The sequence below is a fragment of the Triticum dicoccoides genome, chromosome 1A (assembly GCF_002162155.2).
Source record: "Triticum dicoccoides isolate Atlit2015 ecotype Zavitan chromosome 1A, WEW_v2.0, whole genome shotgun sequence".
Classification (NCBI taxonomy): Eukaryota; Viridiplantae; Streptophyta; class Magnoliopsida; order Poales; family Poaceae; genus Triticum; species Triticum dicoccoides.
The window spans coordinates 546,587,245-546,600,970 of record NC_041380.1 but is presented as its reverse complement, the minus strand read 5'-3'; the positions used below and the strand labels follow the sequence as shown (position 1 = coordinate 546,600,970).

General features: G+C 44.5%; 2 protein-coding genes across 5 annotated transcripts; both read left to right on the top strand.

Moving 5' to 3' along the window:
- Positions 1–412: 412 nt before the first annotated feature.
- LOC119324272 (ALA-interacting subunit 1-like) lies at positions 413–2,736 on the top strand. Of its 3 annotated transcripts, none has more exons than XM_037598197.1 (8): positions 413–627; positions 778–826; positions 944–1,002; positions 1,120–1,194; positions 1,289–1,396; positions 1,494–1,874; positions 1,956–2,245; positions 2,332–2,736. In XM_037598197.1, exons 2-8 carry the CDS (start codon positions 778–780, stop codon positions 2,390–2,392), a joined length of 1,023 nt encoding a protein of 340 aa, XP_037454094.1. In that variant the 5' UTR covers positions 413–627; the 3' UTR covers positions 2,393–2,736. The 3 variants fall into 3 exon arrangements, with proteins under 3 accessions (XP_037454094.1, XP_037453966.1, XP_037454035.1); XM_037598069.1 differs by having other exon boundaries at positions 1,467–1,874; XM_037598138.1 differs by having other exon boundaries at positions 413–639; positions 1,467–1,874.
- A 6,418-nt stretch (positions 2,737–9,154) lies between these two features.
- On the top strand, positions 9,155–11,994 carry LOC119324122 (chaperone protein dnaJ C76, chloroplastic-like). Of its 2 annotated transcripts, none has more exons than XM_037597981.1 (9): positions 9,155–9,518; positions 9,726–9,854; positions 9,987–10,116; positions 10,220–10,340; positions 10,523–10,604; positions 10,830–10,880; positions 11,096–11,134; positions 11,291–11,387; positions 11,607–11,994. In XM_037597981.1, the coding sequence occupies exons 1-9, from the start codon at positions 9,249–9,251 to the stop codon at positions 11,732–11,734; spliced, it is 1,047 nt and encodes a 348-aa protein (XP_037453878.1). In that variant the 5' UTR covers positions 9,155–9,248; the 3' UTR covers positions 11,735–11,994. The 2 variants fall into 2 exon arrangements, with proteins under 2 accessions (XP_037453878.1, XP_037453818.1); XM_037597921.1 differs by having other exon boundaries at positions 11,604–11,994.
- Positions 11,995–13,726: the final 1,732 nt, after the last annotated feature.

Here is a 13,726-nt window from a genome sequence, read left to right as displayed (position 1 = left end):
CGAGACAGGGAGTGGGTTGGAGTCAGATACGATTTGACTGTATAGCCACCGTATACGCAGCTGGGACTTGAGAAACCAATTTTTACGTGTGGGCCCGCAGTGGGCCATGTGGCTCGTATCACGAAGTGAATGGGAGGTTGTGATATGCGCTTTGCATGGAACGCGAAAGGAAAAGCCTTTATCGCTCAGGACATTATTTTCCAGAGCGTCGCCGCTCGCGGTGCTGTCATGCATCATGCAGCAGAGAAAGCCGCGCACAGACAGCAGCAGGCTCGTTCGTCTCTTTCCCCGTCCGTCGCCAGCACGAGGCAAAAATAGCATCCGCGCAACAGCCGCGCAGTCCGGTGCGCGGACGTAGACGGCGGAGGCCCGCGCGACGTGGCGGGCGGCTAGCGCGCGGGGAGGTCTCAAGTTCCGTTCCGCCATTCGAGCCAGCTCCCACGACGCCGACTGGGACGGGCGGACGGACGGACGCGTACGAGGTAACCAACCAGCCACCCACCCCCCGCAACCAGCCAAACCACACGAAGACGACGACCGATCGGAACCCCCTCCTCCTCCGGCCGTCCCGCGGGAGGCGATCACGACCGGACTCGCCTCACCTGCGCTCTGCCCGCCGTCGATCAGGTAATTGGTTTGGTATGTACGATGCGATCTCCTTCTCGTCCGGCCCCCGATCAGGGCCGGCATAAACGCGTGATTCCGTTGGATACTACTTACTCATCGTGGCCGCCGGCCGCCGGCCGATGGATCTGGTTGGTTTTCTTCTGTGCGCAGATGAGTGTGTCAGGGTCGGAGAGCGCGGCCTCGGCCAACAAGCCCAAGTGTATGTCACTATGCATGATTGTGCCGCATTCTTTGATTTCCCTATTTTGTTGAGAGAGAAAAAGATGCAGGTGCGTGTGTTCCTGTGACTGATTGAATTCCCGTTCCGTTTTGGCAGATTCTAAATTCACGCAGCAGGAGCTCCCGGCATGCAAGCCGTTGCTAACTCCAGGAATCGTACGATTTAATCATTACTCCATTCGTTTCTCTTGTGATAATTGCAAATGTAACATCGATCCAGGGTTACGTCTTTGTCAACCTGAATGTAACATGAATCCGTCGGTTGATTGATAGGTCATCGGCGCCTTCTCGCTCATCGGCATCATCTTCGTCCCGATAGGGCTCGCGTCGCTGTCGGCGTCGCAGGAGGTGAAAAATTCAGACTAGTGCAGTTGCAGTACTACATGAACAAAATGCATTTCATCTTTGCTGTTCCCTAATTTGCCACTATTGCGAAATGCAGATTGTTGAACTGGTAGATCGATATGACGAGGAGTGCGTTACCGCCAGCGACAAGATCGGGTTCATCCAGGACTCCAAGGCCAACAAGGCGTGCACCAGAAAGATCACGGTGAGATTCAGAGAGACATCTTCTTATTCAGAAATGCGTCTGAACTTTGCTGGTTACACTCACACTTCAGAAGACAACATGGCATCTTTGTGTTCAGGTGCCGAAGCCGATGAAGGGACCCATACACGTCTACTACCAGCTGGAGAACTTCTACCAGAACCACCGGCGGTACGTGCAGAGCCGGAGCGACCAGCAGCTGCGCGACAAGGACTACAAGGACCCCAAGGCGGTGGCCAAGGCCTGCGACCCGGAGGCCACCACCGGCGACGGCTCCCTCATCGTGCCCTGCGGCCTCATCGCCTGGAGCCTCTTCAACGACACCTACGCCTTCTCCGTCAACAAGAAGTCGGTGACGGTGAACAAGAAGGACATCGCCTGGGCCAGCGACAAGAACAGCAAGTTCGGCAGCAACGTCTTCCCCGTCAACTTCCAGAAGGGCGGCCTCATCGGCGGCGGCAACCTCAACGACAAGCTACCTGTATGTGACCAAGTGTCTGTGATGCAGCATTTCCTTCTGAACTTGATCCGGCTGCGTTGCCTTGTTTGTGGTTTTGAGCAGCTGAGCGAGCAGGAGGACCTGATCGTGTGGATGCGGACGGCGGCGCTGCCGACGTTCCGGAAGCTGTACGGGCGGATCGAGGCGGACATCATGGCGAGCGACGAGATCACGGTGGTGATCCAGAACAACTACAACACGTACAGCTTCGGGGGCACCAAGGCGGTGGTGCTGTCGACGGCGTCGTGGATCGGGGGGAAGAACAACTTCATCGGCGTCGCCTACGTGGCCGTCGGCGGCATCTGCCTCCTCCTCGCCATGGGCTTCGTCGTCCTCTACGTCGTCAAGCCAAGGTAAATACTAGCATCTGACATGTTTATGTGCAGATAATTCATGTGTGATAAAGCAGCAAATGAATGTGTGGATGGATTTTGTTCAGGGCCCTCGGAGACCCCGCGTACCTGTCATGGAACAAGGAGGCCGCCGAGTACTCGCACTGAACGCGACGCTGAAATTACAAGGCCCGTTTTGTAGATGGATGCAGCAGGGATCGATAAAACGGTTTAGTAGCTGCTGTGTGTGCTCTTTCTGGTTGTTATTATTAGCTGGGTTTGGTGGTTGATGCAGGCAGCGTCTCAAACGTTGCTTTCTATACCTTCCTGAGCATAATCTTCTGATGATGCATGGTCTGAGGCTCCGGTCTGTGGCTCTTCCAGATCGTGATCAGCCTACGCGAGATGATCTAGGATATATCTAGGTGCGGCTCTTTTGTTTCCTGTCCAGTAGCTGTAAAACATATTGTGGTTTCTGATAAATGAAATCGGAGAGAGCTCTACTTTTTTTTTCTGACGGTGCTACGGCGAGCTTACGCCGGCCTGAACCTTTGCATTAATAAACCAGAGTACATTTACGGCAGAGTAGATTGGGGGTTGGGAAAGAAAGTTCAGATTACAATCTCATAGATAAGTGATTCCAGTCTGCTTGGAGACTAGGGTATACATAAAGGTCCCGACTGTTGGACCATCTATATTTGACAGTTGAGACTTGAGACCTGCCTTGAGAGGAGAAATTCGAATGTAATTTGGTTAGGTGTGAGAGCAGCAGGCAAGAATTTAGGTCCCGACCCGCCTAAAAAAAGGCCCTACAGTGCTTATCGATCTTGAGGACAAACGCTCATAGGCAGCAACAGAGAATTCATGGCATAGATAGGCAAGACTCTAAGAACTAAACGAACCAGAAGTCCAGAATAGCCCGACCTGCGAGAGACAAAAGTACCCCTCGCCAACCTGCCAGATGGTGGTCAATCTTGTCAATGATGAAAAAGAAGTTTGAAAGATTAAGCTTCTGAGTTGATAAAGGCAAGCCAAGGTATGACTGGGGAAGGAGGCAATAGTACACCCAAAGACACGCGGATTTAGGCCCCAGGCAGCCCGGGCGGCTGCGTGTGGCGTGACGGCGAGTCCCTTCGTTGATTATAACTACAATACAACACTTAGCTACAGTGCTTCGAAGCTGGCCTGGGGCCTGCCGTTTTCCTGGGTCCGCCACTAGGCCAAAGATATCAGCTTAATCCTTGGCGGTCTCCAGTTCAATGTGGATAGGAGCAAAAGTGCTTTTGTGAAAATTAATAAGCAGACCTGTTGCCTACGAGAATTGGAGCAGGATAGACTTGAGCGTCTGAAGCTTTTCAGAATCTGACTGAAGAATGATCAGCGTATCTTCTGCGTATTGATAGGGTGTGTTAGCAGGCCATCGGAAGAAGCTAGAAGAAGCAATCGTTGCAACGCAAGACGCCAGCAACAATTATAAATAGATAGGGGGGGCAGCGAATCTTCATGGCGCAGACCTGTTTTGCAGTTAATCCATGGACCTGGTTTCCCATTTAGAATAACCGCAAGCTTGAAAGGTTCATGTTTTGGATTCAGTCATAGTAGACCATGGGAAAACCTTTAGCATGCATGATGGCTGGCAGAGCCAACCAGGACACCGAGTCAAAAACCTTTTGGAAATCAAGTCTGAGAACTATAGCGGATATTTTTTGTGCTTAAAGCACGTTTGAACTATAGCGGACATAATTTTTTGAAGGAATACAAACATTTTTGTACGCATATGGCCTACATTTGAATTATGCAAAATTATGGATAACTACATTTACTAAATATTCATTGGTGTATAATTTCACTTGTGGTTTATATTCATAAATTTTATATACTGTAAATATAATCCACGAGTTAATGTTCATATAAATATTTTAAATTTTACCTTACAAATATTTTTTAAATTATTCAAACATTTTCTTAAACAATATACTTATGAATTATTAAATATGCATATAATTTTTCATTTTATTAAAGATATTTATTTATTTTAGTTTCATGTATAATGAAACATTTATAACGCATGAATAGTTGCACTTTATTTGTATTACTGTGATTATAATTTACAGACCATTTACATTTAAAAAAATGGGCCGCACTAACTGCAGCCCATCCACAAGCTTTTCACTTACGTACATTAAGGTTGAGGGGGCAGCTCCTAACTGGCGCGTTACGCGCCGCGGAACGAAACCGGCGCTCACGCGCTCGCTGGCGTGGGCCGGCCCACGACCACGCAGTTCAACGAAAAAAAATATGAATTAATTGCGGGAAGAAAACAGCAAGAAATCGAACAAGCAAGGATTCAAGCTCGCACCTTTCACCTCGAATGAACAGTGCCTAACCACTAGAGCTGTTACCCATTACAGAAAAAGGTAAGCGCGGGCTACTTAAGAATAATTGTAGGCGCGCTTTTTATTGCACAAAACTTGGATTTCTTTTAAGAAAATGTGAACAAAATTTGAAAGTTCAAAGAAGTAGAAATGAAATCACAAATTTAAAAAAACATTGATTTTGAAAAAGGGTTCATCGAGTTTGAAAAAAAAGTTCATAGATTTTCCAAAAAAGTTCAAAATTCTAAAAAATGTTAATTGGTTTTCAAAAAAAGTTCACAAATTAGGAAAAATGGTTCATTGCTTTAAAAAATTTCAAAAATTCGGGAAAAGGTTCATCGATTTTGAAAAAAGCATTCATCGATTTTAAAAAAGTTCATGATTTTCAAAAAAAGTTCATCATTTTGAAAAAGTTCATTGATTTTGAAAAAAGTTCACCGAATTGAAAAAGATATTGAATTTATGTTGACAAATAGTTCATCAGAAAAGTTCATGAAAATTGGAAACAGTTCATTGATTTTGAAAGAAAATCACGAATTTGGAGAACATTCTCCGACTTTCGAAAAAAATAAGTTCACGCATTTTTTGAGAAAAGGTACAGAGAAAAAAGAAAGAAAAGAAAAGACGAAAGAAAAACGTACAGAAGAAAAGAAGTAAGAAGATAGAAGATTATAGAAAGAAACGATGGAACCAGTCACATTAGATGAGGGTGGCTGGTTGGTCGCTGCATTCACGCTGAACAAAGGAAGTCCCATGTTCGAATCCCACCTCTCTAGCGAATGTTTTGCTGATAGAAAAAAGTAAAGGAAATGGGCCGGCCCAGCGGGGAGAGGGGGGGTGTGCGCCTGTACGGGTTGGTTGAGGGGCCACATTTGCCGGGCGCCCCTATACCTCGCCTTCAGCGCGTGTAACTTCCGACTCGCTGAAGTGGGAAGCAAGATAGGCCAGCGCACCCGCGAGCGAGGCCACAGCCTGTTTTTTATGTTTTTTTTACATTTTTTTTGTTTTTTCTTTCATTTTTTGTACTTTTGTTATACTTTGAAATATTATAAATATATATATTACAAAAAACTCTACAAAGACATTTGGAAAATGTTGAATAAGTATTTGAAAGATATTGAACAAGTATTTGAAAAATACTGAACAAATTTTAAAAAATGTTAACCAAGCATTCAAAAAATGACGAAGAAATATTTGAATTTTTTGAACAAGTATTTGCAAAAAACATTAATTAAGAATTCCGAAAATGTTGAACAAACTTTTGAATTTTTCTAATTAAGAATACAAGAGATGTTGAACGTGTATAGAAAAACTATTGATCATGTATTAAAAATGATGAATTTTTTTGATCACGTAAATAAAATGTTATTCAAGAATTTGGCAAAAATATTGAACAAGTATTTGAAAAATGTTAAACAAGCATTTTGACGGATCTGCTGCCCGTCATGATGGAGAAGGCTGGAGATCTCCGAAATGTAGCTTGGGGTTAGAGTGAGTGGCTCGGGTTTCGTCCAGGATGTAGATGAGGACGAAAAATATGTGGGATCGGGGTGGATCGGGTAAGACTGACGGAGCGCAGAGGGTGTTGGTTAGCCTGGGCATACAGGGCGGTACGAGGGGTGCATTGGGTCAATGATTTTTTGACCGGTCATTGACCGTGCCGTCCGCCCGGACGTATAGGGAGCGTTAGACTAGTGCGGCTATAGTTGCTCTTAGGGATTCTGGATCCCTGGCCGGTGAGGAGGGAGGGGTAGCCGCGAGAGAGCTGTCGAGGAAGGAGAGAGATGAAAAAAAAGAAAGCAAAAAAAACTCACTGGCATGCGGATTCCGTGAGAAGGGAAATATTTATAAAACTCGGATACGCCGAATCTGAGTTTGCACATTTGCTCAAGTACCTTAAAATATTGAATCTGAGTCTGCACATTTGCTCAGGTACCTCAAAATATTTTGGAATGCACACTCTAATAATCTAGTACATGACTTTCTTGCTCTTTTTTGAACATCTCGTAGTCGATAGGAATGTCACCTTTCACTGAAAACGTATCACTGGAAATACTAAAATTAATTCAGGATAAATGCAAGTATCGGGACTTAAACCCTAGCGGGCTGAGGATCCACTATCCACCTAACCATATCAACCATAGGCTGGTTTGTATGTCACCTTCTTGTAATCTTGTAAGTACCATCTCAACAACTAAAGTTGCATTTCCTCGCCAAAAGAAGAAGAAGAAGAAGAAGTTGGATTCTTTGGGGAATCTGGAGTTGCTCACATCCAGAGTTTTTCTAACGGAAGATGCTACTACTTACCAGAGTTATTTCCCGTTGGCACCCCTCTCTAACCTTGCTGGCAGCTGCTCCGTGGCACGAGTCATACGCATATGCAAGTATCCAACGTGCGTGCGACCCATGCGTCCACACGTACCGTGCACGCATGTGCAACGTTGCAGCTCGTGGCTGCCGCACGTCGGCCAGCCACCACTGGGAAGCAAACAACGACGTACGGCGTCGCCATCCGGGCACGGGAGATCGATCTCACATGGCTCCACGCAACTGTAGTCATCCTTGCTTGTTTGACGTGTTCGCCTGCTACTTCCATGTAGAAATGCTGAACCCTTGAGCGCCAAACATTTTGACAATTTTGCGCCAATCAGTTGCAATTTTGCAACGTCTCACCAACCAATTGCACCCTTCACCGTTTCGTTTGAACAAATGCCCATTGGGTGGATACAACTCTGGATTTGCTAGTTCTCAAGCAACTGAAAATTGAATTTGTGTATGTCGATTTTCATAGAGATCAGTGCAGTCCTAGGCTCGAGACGCGACAGGGCGCGGCGGCGTCCCCAGCTATGGCTCGCCCAAGCCGGAGCCTTGACGGGTTCGGGTGCGAGAGGGGGGTGGTGAGATTTGTTGTGGAATTTGTCAATTGAGTAAAGTAATAATATTGAGAGCTAGATCATCTAACCAGTGAATGAAAAAATGAAATTCGATTTTCAGGATTTTTTTGAATAAGAGATAAATAGACAATTGAATTTGAAAAAAACTTCTTTCTATTTTGGATAATTTCTTTTTCAATAGCACCCTTTTTTTGGAGTTGCGGGAAGGTTGTCAGCGACGGAGATCATGCCATGATATAGAGGGACGAAGTGGTTAGGCCTATGGAGGTGGGTGGGTCAGGGAAGAATAATCACAAATATAATAAGTTGTTGGTGGTGTTGCTTGCTAGCAAGGCGCATCAAACTGCTCTAATGATTGTGGTGTTGTTGCTCCGAGCAAACGAATTTACCGGTTTATGTTAGTGTCGTCGATGTGATCTTCTCGGGCGTCATTCCCTCATCGATCACGTCGTTGTGGAGACTCCACCCCCAATCGTTGGGGGTCCCCTTCCGCGGGGGTGAAAATCCATGCCTGTCTTTCTGGATCGAACGATGTTGGTGTTTTTGAAGCCACATCCGGTTACCACACTTAGCAGAAGAGTTAGCCGCCGATGGTTTTGGGTGCATCTCGTAAGGCGAGCAACACTAACTTGGGTTGCAGTGGCTTGCTATGTTTTTCAGAGTTGGAGCGCCTCCTTCCCCATTGATTATGGCTTCTCTTCGACATCGAGTAGATGGTAGTTTATTGTGCTTTTTGTGGCAGTTGTGTCCACCCGGCGACACTTTATTAGCTAGGTAGTGTGGCCGTAGGGTAGTGGATTTTCCTCGGGTTTTACTCAACTAATCGAGTTTTGTGAGGTTTTTGGTTTGATTTTTCTCATAAATTAGACAAGTTTTCTCCTTCGAGTGAAAATAGTAGAAACCCCATGTCATCTGACAAGGTTCGTCAAAAGCAATTTCACATTGGGCACAGATGGTCATATCATGTTACGAAAATTGCGACCAGTCTCCCCGTGTCAAATTGGGACACCGTCATGCCACCCTTCCCTTTTCCTCCTTATTTAGAGCACAAAGTTTCACCCCAAAATATGGTTGTTCCAAAGCTTTAGAATTTTTCAGAAATTCAAAGAAAGAACAAGCTCATGTAACACCCAATAAGATCTAGGCCTTGTTTGTTACAGCTTTGGTTGGATTTTAATCATCCGTGGATTCGCTTCAGTGCCGAAGCTGATTGAATCAGCTTCACCACCGAAGTACATTTCAAGGTGCTTTAGAAAATTGCACTAAAATGACCCAAATCTAGATTCAGCTTCACTGACAAAGCTAATTTCAAATAGCTGTTTGTTTCAGATTTCAGATTCGGCTTCACCGGCAAAGCTAATTTGGTCCCAGAATCCGGAACAAACAGGGCCCTACTAACATCTAGATAGAGACCTATGGAATTGGGACGTGGAAAATCAGACACCATTTTTTTTCTAACCACGTCTCTTTGCTCTGAAAGGTCTTGATAGAAATATATCCTATGAATGAATTTAAAGTCTACAAAATATATCCTATGAATAGAAATATATCCTATATATACTACGACAATACGAGTTTCTTCAAGGATCCTCGTGTAAAAGAGCCTCTGTTAATTAAGCACTTAAGTCTGAACTCTTGACTGAAGCAGAGCTACACGGAAGAAGAGATCGGCAAGAAAACCCAACTCTGTTGCCGCCTTCTCCGCTTCTCCTCCGTCCGTCGTCTCCGGCCGGCATTCTCCCCTCGCACTGCCCAATGGCTCCTCCTCTCCCCTCGCCGTCGCTGATCTCCACCACCTCGGTCCCGACGCTCCGCATCGTCTCGCCGGTGCCGTCTTCCCGCTGGTGCCGCCGCGCCCGGCCGTTGGCCTCCGCTGGGCTGGGGGGAGCCGCGCGCAGAGACCAGCGCCGGAGCCGGAGCACGCGGGGACGGAGGGGCATGAGGATCCGTGCCTACACGGCGGAAGCTGAACACGGGAGGTGGGAGGAGGATGTGGCCGACGATTTCTACTCTGTTCTTGGCGTCGTAAGTGTTCTGAAACAATCCTTACTAATTCTGCAAGTATGTCAATTAGTGTTTAGAATGAAAAATCGAGTGCCTAATCTAAGAGTAAAGAAATGTCCATTGGAACGCATATTACCTAGAAATCCCCAGATCAGGGGGAAATTATGCTTGCTATTTCTGAATAAGTCCCTGATATGTGACACCTGATTCTGATTGTTGCACCACCAGATGCCAGATGCAACCTCCGAGGAAATCAAGAAGGCGTACTACAGCTGCATGAAAACGTGCCACCCGGACCTCAGTGGAGGTGACCCTGATGTGACCAACTTCTCCATGTTCATCAACGAGGTTTACACGGTAGGAGCCTTCAGTACAAGTTTTCGGTTGCTTATGGATGCAAATACGCAACTGTTCTGGAAGATGCTTGATTTTCCACTGAAATTGTCTTTGCTCACAAAGCTAACAAGAGTTGTGGGATTCGAAGAGCAGGTGCTGAGCGATCCGGTGCAGCGTGCGGTGTATGATGAGATCCATGGGTACACGGCAACGGCGACCAACCCTTTCTTTGATGACAGTGCAGTCAAGGATCGCGTGTTCGTCGATGAGTTTACCTGTATAGGTATTGATAAATTTTATTTGAGGAATTATTGATAATTTTTTCATAACAAATTTGGTTCTTCGTAAGGGAGTCAGTGTATTTTATCTTGTGCACGTCGTTTCAGGATGCAGAATTTGCGCCAACGTGTGCCCCAGTGTCTTTGAAATTGAGGACGAATTTGGGAGGGCAAGAGTCTGCTCCCAGAGGGGTAACCCGGAGCTCATTCAGGATGCCATTGATAGTTGGTGAGTATACAAAGGCCACCATAATATTTATTTGGAGTTTATGTCCTGCCAATTATCCCCATCACTATATCCAAGTCCTTGCAAGAGTTTCAGATTTCAGATTTTATTTTACACTTTCATTATATTATATAGTGTACATGTTAAAGTTGTTGCACTGAACTTTCTCGTATTTCCGTTTCCAGCCCAGTTGACTGTATTCACTGGACTTCTGCTGCACAACTTTCACTCCTTGAGAGTGAAACACGAAGAATAGAAAGGGTCAATGTAAGACGACTTTCTTTCAGACATACAGTTCTACTTCTCTATATGATCATATAAGCTATTGGTTACGTATGAGGACCTTGTAGTTCACTTTGGTAGCAAAATGTGTATTATTCTGAAAACTCCAAATAAAAGTATACACAAGAAAATTCCTGTGTTTACTCTGCTTTATTATTTCAGATAATTTGTAGTTTCAGTATAGTAATTCTGGTTTCCAATTTTGGGCAGGTTGGGCTGATGAATGCTGGGATGGGAGTTTCAGTCAACGTCTTTCGAATGGTAATAGTCGCTTCATTCATGTGATTTTATTTGCTTATCTAATTTACTCCCTAAGCGTGCTCCCAAAATTATGTATTTCTTCTCAATGTTGATAGGCTTTTGGCTACCATAGTACAAAGTGCAGTTCAGTTCTGTTCAAATTCACGGGCCTGTAGATATTGCCTGCTGCAATATGCTATTATTTACTTGTTATTAAGATACTTCTTATTTGGCAGGCAAGTGCGAGTTGGGAAAAGCGACAAGCAAAAGTCTTGGTATAATCCTTCCCATTTTGTTCATTTGTATAATGCCATATTCCCTCGAGAATTTCATGATTGTTTCCCAATGTCATATATTCGACTGGAACTGAAGATATATCATTGGTTAGCAAAGGAACTAAAACAAGTATGTAAATCTATCGCCTTTTACAGGAAAAAATCAGAACACGGATGATGAACCAAAATAATTCAGACACGACTAGCCCTTGGAGTGATATCTGGGGTTCTCCAACGCGATACCAAAACACTGGTAATGTTTCTGCAAATAACATACCCTCAATAAAATCCTTCCATTTAAAAAAGCATATCTTATAGCAATACCTCTTTAGTTGGTACCATTATGAATTTGTATCACTTTCCTACGGAGCCGATAGAACAATATTGACTCAAAACAAATGTGTTCTCTTACTGTCTGTTCATTCCGGTATGGCTGTATTACGGAATCTGATTAATCAAAATCAAACAGAAGATGAAGAAGCATCAGAGAGAGCGAACAGAGCGGCAGCAGCTGCTAGGCGATGGAGAGAATACTCAAGGAAAGGTGCCGACAGGCCTCCAAGATACAAACTTCCAGATGCAGTAGGCAAGAAAGAGTAGCAACAGAACAGAGGAGTTTACATCTTGATTCCTGCTGATACCATTTGATCAGATTTAGCTACATGTATAGTCTAATGGTATGTAGAGATAGATAACCAAGAAGATGTAGCATCCTGTTTCTTCTGCCAAGATTCCCATTTTTCATCTATAAATGGTGATGTAGCTGATGTTGACGAACTGTAGAGTACACAGACCCAACTGTAAAACATTCAGAGTGTAACATCAAGTGTATAATGTACATTAGCGCCTTGGCAACCTGAGACCCATGCATCTTCGCTTACCCGTGCTTGTGCAGATGAATTCCGGGGCAAATTTCCTTTGGCAGCAGCCCGGCCGGCAACCACCGACACACCCTGGTGTCTGACGGCGCCACCATCTTCCAAAGGAGACCCTGCCCAGCAATTCAGCTGCACATCTTCTACACAATAATGACCACAGGTTCACAGGAAACTCTCACTGCTCCCCCTCGTGTGGAACTCTGTTTCATCTGGGGAGCACACATGGTTAGTGATCACCCTGCAGCAGGGGCATTTATACCCGTTCTGGTCCTGCATGGTGCACCTTTCTGAGCTCTGGCTGCAAAGGCACAATGAGGATCGAACTGAGGATATACCATAGGACAATGCCAGGCCTAGACTGGATGATGCTTCATACAAGGCTGAATAGGAGAGGCCATTGCAATGTATGAGTCGTCGTCAAGCACATTTTACCAGTTACACGTGCTAAGAAATCATGTGACAGCATCTAAGCAATCAGTCTTCTTCGTTTAGTACAACCATACTAGCCTCTAATTCAGTGTAGACAGAGAGGAAACGATGGGACAGTACAACTCAGGGTAGACAGAATTGCGATTTTACTGTATGATTCTAGAACCACTTTAAGATCCAAATTAACTCCTAAGATTCTACGATTTTGGTTAGTAGAATCTACATTTCCATGATTCTAGTAGTGAAGATTCTACGATTTAAGATCCTGGCAGGGGTGCTCCGATCCGATTCAGAATCATGATTCTGATTACCTTGTACAACTCTATTAGCTAGCCTCTAATTCAACGTCCTAATCTAACATCATGTACAAAAAGCCTGACTACCTAATGTAAAGAACACAATCAGCCAGAGCTTTGCGACCCTTGCTCTATTTCTTTTTGCGGGATGTGTGAGCTTTAATTCTGTGTATTATCTAATGATGTGTAGTGTCCTGTAAATTCCATCGGCTAAATCTAATGATTGTGACTACTAGTTCATATTAGAGGGTCATGACTACTAGTGCAGTAATAGCAAGTTCAAGCAATATAGCAGGATTGTACATGTATAATTTAAGGGTCGATATTTGATTTTAGGTAGCCTGTGAATATGCAAATCTTGTTGAGTCTGTTGGTTTCGACAGATGGTTTTCACTTCTAGTGAGATGAGATGTCGATGACGTTCACCGAATTTCTGTAGACACTAAAATCTATACCTTTCAGTTAAAATATTTCAATAGTACATATGAATTTAGGTATCTTTAAGAAATTCCAAATACTTGGTTGAATTCAAGTGAATGTTTCGGCCCTTTGGCCAGAATGCAAACCGAAATCACTAGTCATTGTGATAACTTCGGTTGTTGCTGAAATATTTCTGAAATTGTAAGTGAAAATCACATGGACCCATATTTTTTAAGGAGAAAACTACTTCTACAAATCTCCCCACAAAAAAGAATAAATCTAAAGATATTAAGTACCCGAGACATTTCAGCCACTCATAGCATCTCCAATAGCTTGTCTATATGGATGTTTATGCTCGTTTTCCACGACGTGAGCCCAAAACAGGCGTCCAACAGCTTGTCTATATGGTCGTCCAAATATACACATCCTCTAAATCGACCTCGACAATGTCCACGCTTGGACAATGTGAAGGCGTCGTCCAAACTCATGTGCAGTCATGATTTCTTCCTCTCCCCAGCGACGGCCCGCCTGTCATGGTCCTTGTATATAGACGTTCTGATGCAAAACTG